We start from the raw sequence: 15,584 nt of genomic DNA on the forward strand, positions 1-15,584 counted from the left end.
AATTAAATTATTAAAATTCAAAAATTAAAAAAAACCAAAAAAATAAGAAATTAAAATTGAACAAATAAAAATACTAAATAAAAAACAAATATACATATGTGCACCAGAAAGTAAATAAAAGAATTAAGAAAATATTTTATTAGAAAAAATATGAAAAAAAAAATCTAATAGAATTAAAAAAAATATGAAAATAAATAAAAAACATTTAAGAAAATAGTAATTAAAAAAAATATGTATAAAAAATTTTAAAGTACAAAAAATCGAAATTTTATTAAAAGGTACATAAAATTTATATAATATAACTTTAAACATAAAAGTATAAGAAATAAAAAAATACAGAATTAAATGAATATAAATTAAAAATTTTAATAAATAGTAAATTACATTAAAAAATTAAGAAAATAAAAATAACAATGAATAAGAAATTCCAAAAAATAAGAAATTAAAAAAATAAATAAAAGAGTATGAAAATATTAATTAAAAAAAAATAAAAAAAAGAGTATGAAAATATTAATTGAAAAAAAAAATAAAAAAAAAATCTAATGACTTTCAAAATAAGAAAAAAAAATAAAAATATTAATTAAAAACATATTTATGTATGTATAAAAAAGTACAAAAAAGTTGAAATTTTTTTTAAATTGTACATTAATTTAAAAAGCGAAGTTTAAAATTATAAGATATTGAATTTAAAAAAATAAATAACTAAACGAATATAAAAAGATGTAAAAGAAATACTAAATTAGAAAAATTTAACAAAATAAATAAAAAAAAAACATTAAAAAAAGGTATTCATAAAATAATATATATATATATTCATTAATAAATTCTAAGTACCAAAAACGTATTTACATATGTATGTATATTAAGAAATTAAATTTAAATTTAAAAAATATAAGTAATTAAATTAAATTACTCAAAAAATATGAAATTAAATTTAAAAAAATTAAAATACATATGTATATGAGAAAATTAATAAAAAAAAGTAAAATTTAAAACACTAAGAGAATTTTTCGATTTCGAAATTTTAACAAAATTTGAGATATTAAAAACATAATATAGAAAAAAATTTTCAAATATGTATATTAAAAAATTAATAAAAAAATTCATTTGGAAAACTACTATATATTTAAAAATTCAAAAATATAACACATTAATTGAAAAAACGCTAAAAATAGTAAATTATACAAATTTTAATTTTCATAAATAGTATAAAAGCAAACTAATATAAAATAAAGCGCGGTTTATTTGGGTTGAAATTTTGAAACCACAAATTTAATAAAAAAATACTGTTCTAATAAATAACATAATATACTACGGTACTTACGAGCACTTATCACAGCATATCATATAGCCATCGTCGTGCGTCAAATCACAGATACAACGCGTCACCGAATCGTCTTCAGCTTCGGCTTCGGGTGCAGTTTCGGTTTCTTCCCCAGGATCAATATCGCCGGTAGCAACGCGCGAACCGTTACTGATGGCCGAATGAGCATCATCATCCTGTTGCATGCGGGGTACTGCGGAGTAAAGAGAAAATTGTAAATAATTTTTATGGAAAATGTAAAATAATTTGAATTTCAGTAATTTACAAATAATAATAATAACTTTATTAATGCGCTCGTGCTACTCACTTTGTTGCCCGTGCAAAGTATATGTCGATTGACCGCTTGATGGCGGCGTGGGCAGCATATTGCCCAGGCCCGTTTGTCCCGCCGCCGCCACAGTAGCACCAATGCCGCCCAGTGACCACTGCTGACTGCCCCCGGCCGAATTGGCGGCCAGTGCCGACTGCAACTGCGACTGCGATGCAGCACCCGCTAACATTGTACTATTCGATGTGATGCCCCCTTTGCCCATGTGTGCGGCGTTGCCAGCCGCTTGCGGGCCACCAACGCTCTTTGCAGACTCTGCAGCCGAGAGATGCGTGGGCATGGCATTGGCGTAGGTATGATCCTGCTGTACGGCGTGCAAGATGCGCAAACGCAGATCTTGCGTGTTCACTGGCGTCGGTCGCACCTCTTCACCAATGATATCTTCGTCATCAGTTGTTGCATTGGTGTTGACAGCGGAGGCTGCACTATTTGTGGCGATTGTGTAGCTGCTATTCGCCAGTGTTGCATTAGTGGCTGCTAGCGATGTCTTCAGCGTTTGCAGGTGTATTATTTGCGCTGAAGAGTGTTGCTGTTGTTGTTGTGTATCAAGCGGTATATTGGATATGCTTGCCGATAACGCATGTGCACCATGTGTGCTGCTATGATGATGACCACGTGCGCCACCGCCGCTACTATTGCTATTGGATTTGTAGTAATCCGCAGCGGATTTGCGTGTAATTGTTGTGTTGGCCTCATATGACTTGTTGCGCTCCAAAGAGTGTGTACGACTGCCGGGTGCGCTATGCGTTTGACGTCCGATATTGGCGGCGCCTGATGTGGGCATTGTTGCGTAAACGGCACCGCCATTGGCGGCCGAGTTTGACAAATAAGTGGTGGCTGCTGAGGCAGGAGTCTGATGCTGCACTGGATTCGTGTATTGTGTGCTAATGTTTGGTGATGCAGACAATTGTTGTTGTTGCACCGTGCTGCCGTGTTGGTTCGGCTGTTGGGCAGACAATTGATTACCGCTATATAGTGGATATTCTTTGGGGGAGAGCAACACTGACGTCGGTGAAGTATGTTGTATCACAATTTGCTGTTGCTGCTGTTGCGGCGGTGGTGGCATCGCGGCAACCTTTGTTTGGTGTTGCTGCTGCTGATAGCGTTGTTGATTGCTGAATGATTTTTGGGCCATGCTTTGCAGTATGCGTGCGGACACCTCGTCTGTCATGGGCGTGCCATTGACGACCATTATATCATCGTTCATCAACGATTGTGCGCTGGCATTGCTGTTGCTATTGCCAGCTTGCGTTTGCGGTTGCTGCTGGTAAATAGTATTACTGCTGTTGTTGTCCTTAACAATGTTTGTTGTTGTTGGTGCATCGACAAATTGCAATTGCTGCTGCTGCGCATGCTGACGCAATGTCACTTTAGTCTGTTGCTGTTGCTGCTGTACGGGCAATGTTTGCGTCTGATGTTGCTGTATTACCGTGGCATGTGTGGAATTTACAAATTTTATTGTATTATTAGAGTTGTTGGCAACACTTCCACTGCCGCTATTTCCAGCGCCCGTTGCGAGTGTGACCACATTATTGTTGCCGGTCGAGAATTGATGCTGCTGCGTTTGTTGTTGTTGTGGCAAGGTTTTGTGATGCAGATGTGTGCCTTGTGGCAAAGTTGTGACGTGTTGCAGCTGCGTTTGGTGCGTAGCATATTTTCCGCCGGCCATTTTAGTCACTTTTGTTGTGGTCGGTTGCAGTTTGTGGCTGCCGCCGCTGTTGCTTATTGTGTAGGTGCCCAGTGATTGCTGCTGCAACATATTGACGCCGCTACTGGCATTGCTGTTATTGTTAATGACATTATTGTATTGTTTGAGTAACTTGGACGTTTTCACTTTAGCGCCACTCTGGTATTGCGGCTGATGCAATTGATACTGTTGTTGCTGCTGCTGTGTTATATAGGTAGTCTTGACACCCGGTGTCTGTTGCATTTGCAGGTTGTTCAAAACTTTGCTATTACCATGCGTCACCTTTAAGCTATTCGTCTTCTTCAACATGTTGCCACCGCTGCCGGCAACGCTGACACTTTTCGTTGTTGCACTGCTGCTCAAATACTTTTGCGCACCCACAACAGGTTGCACCAACATCTGTGTATGTTGTTGCTGCTGCTGTTGTGATTGCTGTTGTTGTCCTGTGTTTGTTGTCATCGACGAACCAGCCGCCGTTGGCTGTTGCACAACACGTGTCACCATCTGTACGTGGCGTGGCACGGACAGCTTTTGATACAATTGCTGTGTCTGCTGCGCTCCCTGTGAAGCGTTTTGCCCCGTCGACTGCTGCGGCTGTTGTATATATGTTGTGGAGTTCAACTGTTGCTGCTGCTGCTTTACTCCCGTCTTATATGTGCCTGTAACGGTATATTTTGGCGTCTTACCACCGCCAGTGGTAATTGGTGTGGCCGCTGCTGCTGCTGTGGTTAAATATGACAAGTTTTTGGTGCTCATATAATTTATAGTTTGTGCCTGTTGTGCTTGACCCCCGCTACTAACACTTATGGTGTGCTGCTGTTGTTGCGTGGGTAAGCCACCAGTTGCGCCAACGCTCAGCGCCGATGTTGCCGTTGTGCCCTGCGTGTTGGGTGACGGCTTGGCCAACACGGTTAAATTGCTAAGCAACACTTTCGATTGACCACCGCCACCGACAGCTGTAGCGCTGCCACCATCGATTATCATGTTGCCGGTGGTGCCATCTGTAGTAACGATTTTGAAGATTTGTGGGTTTAGCACCTCACCGGTTGTGGTGGATATCATCATATTGGTGGCACCCGAAGCAGCCGCTTGCTCAATAAATTCTTCGCTTACTTGTATCACCTGCTGCTGCTGCTGTGGCTGCGTTTGTTGCTGCGACTTTTGCTGTTGTGTATGCATTTGTTGTGACAGCTGATGTTGCTTTTGCACATGTTGCTGTTGCTGCTTAGGCTGGCTAGACTGCAGCTGTGTGGCCAGCTGTTGTGGCTGCTGATGAATTTGTTGATGCTGCTGCTGCTGGATTGTGGTATGCTGTATAAGTTGGTGTTGTTGTTGATTCATCTGTATTGTTTGCGGCTGTTGCTGCTGCTTTACATTAATATGTTTGATTTTCGTATTCGTTGCTCCTCCCGTTGTTGCTGTTGTCGTTATAGTATTGTTGTTACACTTATTAATAGTATTATTGCTGTTGCTGCTACTGCGCTGCACTGCACGTCGCATTAGTGGCAACTGTGTTTGGCTTCTACTACTACTGTTGCTGTTGCTGCCAGCAACATTATGTTGTAGCTGTTTCTGCTGCTGTTGTTGTTGTTGCGGCTGTCGCACATCATTCGCACCATAATATTCGTAATATTTTCCAATGGTTGTTGTTGCTGACTTTGCTGTTGTATTAGTCTGTTTTGTTTGATAAAATTGTGGATGCGACTGTTGCGTGGCTAAATTTGTTGTCGCCGCTACCACGCCGCTTGTTGTTCCGCTGCCTGATTGTGTTGTCACTGCTGTTGTTGGCTTCTCTACGACAATTATACCAGACGATTGCAATGGCATCATTCGCTAAGCAATGTTACAACTATTGTTTTGGTTTTAGGAATGCGTCTGGCATCAGAACTTGCAACAAATATTTGAAACTTCCAAAAAAAAATTATCAAAAAAGTAGTAATGTTTTATTTTAACGCGCAATTCAAGGCAAATAATATTTATTGTAAACGATTTTTGTTTGTGTTCAATACACCACCTTAATTCTTCATCAAAATAATTGATTCTGCTAATAGAGCATGTATTCGAATTTAGACTTCTGCGCTTTCGAAATTCGCTCACTTAACTATTATCATTATTTAAACCAGGCGCTAATCCTATCGATGCTGTTGGAGGCGGTCCCCCACCCACATGGGGGCTTAATGCGTAACAAAGTGTTAGATGTTTGCTATTGATGTAATCCTTGTAGTGACTGGTGGTTGTTGTTCCAATTAGTTGAAAAGCTTTATAGAAGGTATTTGAAATTGCTTTTGTTGCTGCTGCTGCTGCTAGATGTGCTGATACGATTGTTGTGATTAGACAAACGTTTTTGGCTTCGTAGTTGCGGGAATATCTAATTTTTCTGAACATTACATTGTAAGCCATTACATCAGGGGACATCACTAAACTGCTGATTGCTCTCAATTAAAAACACAGTGCACTTTTACACCTAGCGTTCGGCTCAAACACTGCAAATTATTTAATAATCAATTCAGGTATGTAGCTACCAAGTAAATGCGACAACTGTTGCTAGATTTTAGTAAATTTCGATTTGTCGCGAGTGGGTTTAATTTTCCGTGGAATTTTGTATTTAAAAAGAAATCGTCACACAACCAATTCCTTTCGAACGTAACCTGCGTTATTTATGTTGTGATTGCGTTCGCGTTTAGAATTCCGATTCCGTTTACGCTTCCTTGGTTTGCGGTTGAAGCGTCGTTTTATTTTTGGCGATTCCACTGTCGTTATTTTCAGTACCAAACTATGCAGTTCACTTAATTTGCCTTCTAGACTAGTAAATTACTTCACTTATATCGTTTTAGGAATAGTTTCGGTTTTACTCGTTGTATGTTTATTATGTTGCAGATTAACTGTAAGTAAAGAAAATGTGATGAAAAACTTAATATATGTATGTATAGTATATTTAATAACCTATTTATAATACAAAAAAATTTGAATAGTACGAGATATTTTTATTTTTTCTTACAAAGATACCCACACGTCAACGAAAATATGTTATACATAATAAACGAAACGATAAAGAGTTGAAAGAGCAACATTAATGTCATGTTGAACTTTTGAAGTCCCCTAGAAACGGATATTTATTTATAATTGGAGACCGTTTTAATGTTTTGTATGTGCTTTTTTGGGGGGAAGTTAAAAAATCTATACAAAAAATTATAAACGAAAGAGCTTGGTTAAAAACTAGACAGAAATGTCAGTAGGAAAAAAGAACGTAAGAAGTACAAACTCTAATATGTACGTACATATGTAACAACATATACATGCAGGTAGGTATACATGCAGTAGATTGTGATATAGAAGAAACGAAATGGTAGCTAAAAGAAACAATAAAAACTTGGCTAAAACGAAGAAGACAATAATAATAAATAACGCAGAATGCCAAGTGTCAAGAAAGCGTGAAAAACAACAGTGAAATGCCACGAATATTGGGCGAAAAACAGTGCAAGTAAAGAAGTAACAAGCAAAACAAAATACACACAATTTTATTGATTCCATTAAGATATGGCTGCGAAAGCGATGTGACGCTGGAAAACGTATAGTTGAGAATGAGGCAGATAGTGTGCACTGCAAATTGTATAAAGATAAAAGAAAATATATAACACCAAAGGAATAGCAAACATAGTAAGTTCAATATAAAAAATAAGCAAATATATGATAACAGGTATAAATATGCAGTGGAAGACAATAAAAAATAGAATGCATAATTATAATAGGTATGCCAACAAAAAAATATAAAACAAGTTGAAATTATTGAGCACATATTGAGATTTACTATATACCACATATTAGTTGCACCTTCTATGCACAGAAATCCAACACAGTTGCGCCTGTTACATAACACCTTTAGTAAGATAGACAATTAACCGAGTTGCACCATTCACTGACAATCAAAGCAATATAAGAAGTTTTCGGGAGGGGAAGAATATACGCGCCTAATTACATATGTTGTGGTTTAAGAAGCTAATATATTTTGTTGGAAAATTAAAAATGGATGGGCTAAATTAAATAATATTCCCTTATAGGCAATAAAAAAACGAATATATGTATGTATATGTATGTATGTCGATTTAAATTGTCCAAAAAATTGATAATTAGTATTAATATTCAATATACTATACATAAAGCAGGTATGTGATTTCGATAATAACTACATAATAATACATATACATACATATGTACATATATAAAAGGTAGTGAAAATAAAGTCCCACAAAAAATAGATATAGCAAAATATCTATAAAGCCATATAAAATAAATATGTGTATTCAGGCCTTCTTTCTTACTTCATTTGATTTATGATTTTTTTTTTCGAATAAATGTAAGAACACACCTTTTCATCTCATATGCGCTCGATAAGACAAGCCTTCGTATCTTTCGCTAAAAGCAACGCAAGAAAATATTCTTATGGGTGGGTGGTTGGCGCATGCTCCAGCAATATCAACAAAAATTAAATTTAAAAAAAGTAAATTTTCTATGCATGCGCTAAAAAAACCATATGCGATTTGCCTAAAGGAGGGGAACGTTATATACCAATACGTTTATTGGTATTATGCACAAATTATAAATACAAATAATCTAAGAATTAATATTATTTAGGACAGCCCATTACTATGGGCTACGTGATACAGTAAAACTACGATAACAATAAGAAATCAATATGATTTGAATTATATTACATACATACGTAAATTCACAGGCTTGCTATTTATCAATTTTACTATAAATATGATAAAAAGGCAGTAATTATAATTTACACATTTTCACAACGAACGTTCAAGCCCTTTTATCATCTGTTTAGGCCTATTCAAGCAGACATATGTACAAGTATGTACATTGAGTAAAAGCGATGAAAAATAATTAAATAATATGTAAAACGAAGTCTACAAAATTGATTAGCAACCAAGATCAAACAAAAAGCTGTGCAAAATAATGATATATAAATAAATAGATTTTTTTGCAGGCAATCAACAACTAAGCAATATTAGCAGCTGGCAAGCCTTCACAACCAGCTAGCTAGTTTGCCCAGCCACAGGCCCAGTCAGTTTGCGGCACTTGCCAACAAAGCTATTATGGCGTTTTGTTTACTTTACGAATAACATGTACGGCGATTGCAACACAACAACGTCAGCGGCTGCCGTCTTCTCATTTCGATCCATCGATGCAATGTTGTTCGTTCACCTCTTTGGCCCACTCCCTCAACACCATTCACCGCCGCCGTAGTAAATAGTTGCCAATGACTTAAAGTCAGCAGAAATGCATACAAATACTTTTGAATATGTGTGTATGTGCATCAAATGCAGACATTTTTCTTTGCGCTGTTATTTCCCATTCTTCTCTTTCTTGTGTCAAATGTTTGCTTTGCTGCCTCACAGATTCTTTTTCATTTATATGCAATTCTATTCGCATACTACAATTACACATTATATTATTCAATAATGGCCGGTAGCTCGTAAGTTTCACCGCCAATATACTAGTAGCGAGTTTTTTTTGGCAAAAACAAAAATTTCACTTATCGTAGCTTGATAGCGCCCTGTTCTCATCTTGGTTTAATGAATTTGTTGCAAAAGCAACTTTTTTCATACAGCAATAAAAATTTATTTTTAAACTTTCGTTGCATATAAAGAAAAAAATGGATACACAAAAAGTGATACGACAAATTTCAATGCCTAAAAATATCAAATTAGACACAGCTATAACACAACGAATGGTTTGTCTCTAACGAATTGTGTATTTCAGTGAGCTTATGAGAAATGCTTGTTTTTAAAGTGCAAATGCATACTTCGGACTGCTGTTTTACAATTAGAAACTTTAACACTAAGAGATATTCAATATCATGTAATATACTTTAATTTCATCTAGCACCTACGCAAATATTACAAAATCTTTGAAAGAATAATTCATAAAGCATGAGAAATTTGGATTTAGTATTTACATACATACATATATATGTATGTAGTGGATTATAACAATTAAATTTATTTAAACTAAGTACGCACGCACACATAAGCATATTTATATGAATATATTTGACCAAGGTCTACATCTCACCTTGATCTAGTGTAACCTGTATTAGGCCACTTATGTATTTCTCCCATGCTATTCTTAGTGAACTTCATAAAATGCTTTGTTCAAAATATGTGCTCCCAATTAATTTGTGTATTAGCGCAAAGTTTGTTTATACATAGAAATAGTTTTAAAATTTTTAGTGAACAAATATGTATGTATGTTGTATCACAAAATATGAACCACTTATGAAAAGCATACTTTACCAAAAAGTCATATTAGATTATATCTGAATGCCCAAGAATTTGTGCTTTCTTCTTAGTGCTGAACACAGTTTGTTATCTCGAAAATATTTACGGTGTTAAAAGATATTAAAATTGATTAATTGTAATTTATTTGTGTGAGAGCCAGACATGACGCATATAGCTAGGTTTAAATGAACGTAAGTAATGCAAATGTTGTAAATAAGCGCCCACCCACCCACATACTACTTTATACACACATGCATAAATGTATCACTTATAAATAACCTCGTTTCAGTATCATCAAATCATCATAATGTAAGACCTTGTATAATTTATTCCTATTTTAATTCACTTTTTGAAATTGACGATCAGTAAAATCGAAAACTGTGAAGCTTAGATTAGTACGTGCATAGATTTCCATACATCCATACTTTTATTTATACCAACCTAAAGGTTCCGTATAATTTGAATGAAGCGAAGCAAATCCGAATGATTTATAACTGACGAGTGAAAAGGGTGCTCATAGCATAGACATACAACTATTTTTATGAAAACACAACAAAATGCAGAGCAATCTATTAGTCAGCTTAGAAATAATATTGTATATGAATTTCAACTAAAAATTACTTCTACATACATTATTGTTTATTCAATTAGTTGTATGGGTATGCAGCATAAGTACACATTACATACATATACATATGTATGTATGCATATACCATTTAGATTTAGACAGGAAATGGGGCGACAGATATGATTCGCAGCACAGCACATATACTATGTTAACTACATACGTACATACATATGTATACCAAACATTTTAATAATGTTTTCACAAGTAGAATAATAAATGTAGTATTTTAAAGCGGTATGGCGTATGTAAAACGAACCTATAACCCCTACATATACAAATATAATGAATTATTTGTTATGTTAATTACATTTTCTTGTATGTCTCTGATTTCTTTAGCCTCTTGACTGCCTTATAGCACCTTTTTTTGTACACATATGTAAGTAGGTATGTACATACATATGTAGGTACATATGTATGTATTAATTCAAAAATAAGTTTGTTAAAACAATCGTGCCGACGATGCGTAAAATCGATGCAGTAGGTGTCTAATGTAGAAATAATTTAAAATTCAAAGAAAACAATTGTAAAAATTAATAGAAAAAAAAATGTAATTGATATTCTGCAGCTATAAAAAAAACAAAAATTACTTATACGTTATGCCACGTTTACACTGTAGCTAATTTCGTTAAAGGGAATATTATATGAAAAATATTTTTAAACGTCTTCATACATTTATGTTTTGCCGAAAATGTCAAAAATGTGAACGAACTGATATACCACAAAACTTGTATACAATACAAATATATATTTTTTTACAATTTTTAGAGCTACATATGTATACTGCATATAACAATTTATTGCATATATTTTTCAACACATACCCATTATATATACAATTTACGCGCATTAAATAGAAATATTAATTATCTCAAAACTTCGTTTAGGGGTATATTCGTAAAATTTCGCAATATTTAGTTAATACATTTTTTACGAATATTCTACATATGGCATACAGAACTCGTTTTTCAACTTTTGCTTTCGTTACACCATCAAGAAAGAACCAAGCAGAAGAGAACAGCAGAAAAATAAAATATGTATAAAAGAAAAATAATAAATAACATAATGGATGACAAGGATAACTAATACATTTATTTTGGTAAAAGGCGAGATAAATATAGCTGTGAGTTCTAATTGAAAACTGCAGCCAACTTCAAGCAGTACACGGCAGAAAGGGAATGTGGTATAAAATATGCTCAAACGACGAAGAAAAGCAAAACAAAGGCAAATTGGCCATACGAATGTATGCAAAGCAAACGTAGTCAAAACACAGCCACATTGAGACTAGTGGTATATTGTTTATTCGCTCTTACATAATTGAGCGAACATATAGCTATCGCAAATTTCAATATGGCGCACTATAGCGAGTAAAATGGACGAATAAAACGAGCGAGCGTGCTAAGAATGAAAACACTGAAATTCTACGTCGTAGGAAATAGACTTTGCCTAATAAAAAAAAAAAATTGACAAGCTATCTAGCTTGAAGTTTGATGATGTAACAAATTTATTAAACTAACTCTTTGTTTACTAATATAATGATTGTGGGTTAATAAAGCAATACAAAAATAATTTAAATTTATCTACACATTCTAGAAACGACATGGTAGAGGAATAGTGGGAGAGTTTTCGTATAACTATATCTAATTTGAACATAGAATATTGTAGTTTTCACGAAATTTTCCAGAAGTTTTATTGTATTTAATTTTGTTTAAACTAAATATTTGTATCCATTAACTGCAAAATAATAAATGTAATTAAAAAAAAAAATAAAATCACATCGACATTAGCTCCAATTGTTCGCACTTTCTCATCTTAGCAGTGGGTCACTCGCGCAAATGTGTACCCACTAACAACGTTTTCCCCAATATCAATTATCAATTTTAAAGCGCTGCCACAAATCAAATTAAATTTAGTTAACCACATACTTAGTTTTATATTTTAATTTGTATCATTGCGCATTTACACATACATAATGTGTACACATACAAATCTTATTAATTGCACGGAAATAGCACATTTTTATACACAATAGTTTCCTATTATAGTTGAACATTATACTCACATTTTTTAAATAAAACACAATATTTATACTAACGACAAAACTTTTTGCCAATTAGTACTCATTTGACTATATTAATTCACAATTTTCCAAAAATCTTGCCTTAATATGGCAGCTTGAGCTTGCTTATTTCTTTCGCAGTGCTCTGCTGAAATTTTTCAACTTTTGCTTTTGACAATTGCGTTCACAGCCAACTTAACCAACTACAAAAGAGTATACACCAAAAACCTTACAACGAGAAATCTAGCTGGTATGTTTACACAAGTGTAATAAGAACAATATTTTGTATTTACAAATACATACTTCATCAAAAATGTTAAAACGAGATGGCTTATTGAACAGCACTAAATTCTAGGCTTTAGGCAATTTGTGTGATAGAAACAAAATCCGACGCCATTTTTTTAAATTCTTATGAAAAAGAGATGGCTGTAAGCAACCAAGAAAGATAGGAGAAACGTATAACAACGAATACAAATTAAAAATGGCTACCCATTAAAAAAAAAACACTCGATATTTCAAACGTTTTCAGACAAGAGCGCGCATTTTTACAAAGCGAAAATTTCGATAGCTATAAATATCTCAATTAAACTAAATTTACGATTTAAAATTGGTGAAACCAAACAACCATACACAATTTTTTTCATGAATATAGAACATGCAATGAAGTGCATTGCAAATTAACATCGTTATACTTATGTCGATGGACGAATGCAGTCAGCAGAATACATAATTTTGTTTCTGTACGTATGGCAGCAAAATTGTGGTATACCATAATCTTTGAAATTGGAACAAAATTGTAAATAATTTTTTTTCGTAAAAATGCTTACAAATGAAATTAAGGAAAAACAGCGTTTTATATGCATATATATTTTTATATTATAGTACAATGTACGAATCAACTTACCTTAATATGCATTTTCAATCTTGGTTTAAATTTCAGTTCATTTAAAAAAATATTTTCAATGAAATCAAGTCACATTCCATATAATATGAACTTTTACACAGTTCATTATTCAATTCACAATATGATTTTTAGTTCAGTTAATATTTTGGAAATTCCGCAATGCACTTGTAAACTGATTTATTTTTATAAACAAAATTTTTCATTACAAATATAATTTTTTTAATATAAACAAACCATTTCTTACAAATGGATACCTATGATATACAAAATGCACCTTTTAGCAGTAATATTTAAAAATTAAATTAAGAATTAAAATTTGATATTCAATTATTTCGCCATTGCAAATATATGTAAAAGGGAGAAATTTGTAGTTGGCGCAACGTCAATACAATAGTGGCGAGGTGCTCGCAATCAATTCATGTTAATATATTGTAATGTTCACCGAATAGCGAACACCACGATGGAACAAAAGCATTAACATATTTTGAGATTTTTCTCTTTCTGGCGTTTGTACTTTTTTCTTCATTAAAATAGCACCCTATACTGCTACACATAGGCAAACTTGCAATTTTAAATGTTCAAAGCATTCTACGTGAGCCCTGTATATCCCTCAGTCCAAATACTATATGCATATATATATTTTATATGTTGGCATAAATGTTCATATATATACGTATATATCTATATGAAAGACATCCAGTTGTCTCGTACGCTCACAGAAAAATCATATATTTGCGGATGCACACCTACATATGTGTGTATGGATGTACATCCGTTGCGACGTGCGCCTATGCCCAAATGAAAATACCAATTGGATTTCGGTTTCAAGCAAACGTTTGTAGTATGTTAGATTTCCTAGTTTTCTAATTTTGGTATTTTTCTATCATATATACATATGTACAAAATATATCAATGATTAGAGTTAGAGCAATAAAACTCACATGAAATTGACGATAATTGGCATAATTTTATTTCGCCATATTGGGTACTATTTAATTAGAATTGAAAACTAACGTCAAACGAATACATTACTATTCATCATATACATATTTATTTCTTTTAAATCCTGTATTTTCTCTGTGCCTAATTCTAAGTACCCTCCGTTTCCGCACTCTATTTCAATAAGCAAAAACACAACACAATTTACTCGTTGCAAATCGGCTATTCGTTCGCATATTTTTCGTTCAATTTCCCTATTAGTTACTTTACTCTCTTACTTCCCTTTCTATATGCAAAGAAAACTAAAAGAAATTCTATATTTGCTTTCTGTACTATTTAAAGATTTCAAAGTTTTAAAAAATAGTTTGTTTAATTAAAGTTAACACACACCGTCACTTTTAGGATTTTAAATTCGTTTTTCACTAATTATTTAGTATTGGCGAATAAAGCGAGACTGGCTTTAATAGCGAGTTTCGCATAGAAAAAATTTTTAACCTCGAAATTACGTGTTTAAACCACGTATTTCTACATTATTTTTGTCATTTCGTAAAGCGCGCACTAAACACTTATTTTTTATCAACTTTTTATAATATTTTTTTAAGATTTTACCACAATTTTCCCACTTGGAAAATGTGTACAAGTTTTTCACGTCTGCTCACGGCTGAACTTCACACAGAGAATTCAATAAATGGCGGCCACAGCGTTGAAACGCACCGTTCGCTACTTCCAAATTCATACCTGCCTACTACGCACTATTCGTTCACGCTATATTAATAGTTGTCATACTTTTTCGTTCACTCTAACATGCAGTGTACACAACTCGTTACAAGATGGCAGAACAGTTGTCTCATGAATAGTATATTTCAAAATATTGTACTTATTACTGTCTCTTGCTTTCGGCGTTGCTCTAGGTGTACATCATAGCATATTAGCTGTTTCATATTTAAATGGTTGAATTTGCTAAGGCTTTAGCGGTAGATAGATAGAATATACTATATATGTATGAAGAATTAAATCAGAAATTCTACAATGACGCATTTTGTTACTGTGCAATATTTTTTAGGCAAGTAAAATTTGAGGCAATTTCAATAATCAGATAGATAAGCATATTTCAATTCAATGTATTCAAGGGAACAGTATAATAAGCTATAAGTACTAAAAGGCATTGTACAATAAAATATAAATAATATTAACAATAACTAAATTGTTGTGTGTCAATAATATTGTACAATAGAAATATTATTTTATATAACGGCTTTTGGTATAGCGGTTCTAACTTGAAATTTGTATTCGGAAACACGTGCAGAATGCTGCCACATAATATATAGAAATGTGCTAAAAAAATTTAACTAAAAATTACTTTATCTTTATTAAAAAAAAATAAATATAATTTAAATAAAGAGAACTATTTATAAATTGGAAGCCCCA

At 33.5% G+C, this 15,584-nt stretch overlaps 1 protein-coding gene across 3 annotated transcripts in view; it reads right to left on the reverse strand.

Annotated features, from left to right (window-relative positions):
• The window catches only part of LOC120777255 (serine-rich adhesin for platelets), a 27,528-nt gene extending 11,967 nt beyond the window's left edge, over window positions 1-15,561 (reverse strand). The window contains exons 1-4 of one of the 3 annotated variants that reach the window (XM_040108452.1): window positions 14,652-15,561; window positions 13,218-13,389; window positions 1,632-6,221; window positions 1,325-1,517 (exon numbers count right to left, since the gene is read on the reverse strand). In XM_040108452.1, the coding sequence (XP_039964386.1) occupies window positions 1,325-1,517; window positions 1,632-5,169 (3,731 nt within the window). In that variant the 5' untranslated portion in view covers window positions 5,170-6,221; window positions 13,218-13,389; window positions 14,652-15,561. Of the gene's footprint in view, window positions 1-1,324; window positions 1,518-1,631; window positions 6,222-12,316; window positions 12,568-13,217; window positions 13,390-14,546 lie in introns of those variants that run through there. The other 2 variants (XM_040108451.1, XM_040108453.1) reach the window with 2 other exon arrangements.
• Window positions 15,562-15,584: the final 23 nt, after the last annotated feature.

Source organism: Bactrocera tryoni, chromosome 5 (assembly GCF_016617805.1).
Source record: "Bactrocera tryoni isolate S06 chromosome 5, CSIRO_BtryS06_freeze2, whole genome shotgun sequence".
NCBI lineage: Eukaryota > Metazoa > Arthropoda > Insecta > Diptera > Tephritidae > Bactrocera > Bactrocera tryoni.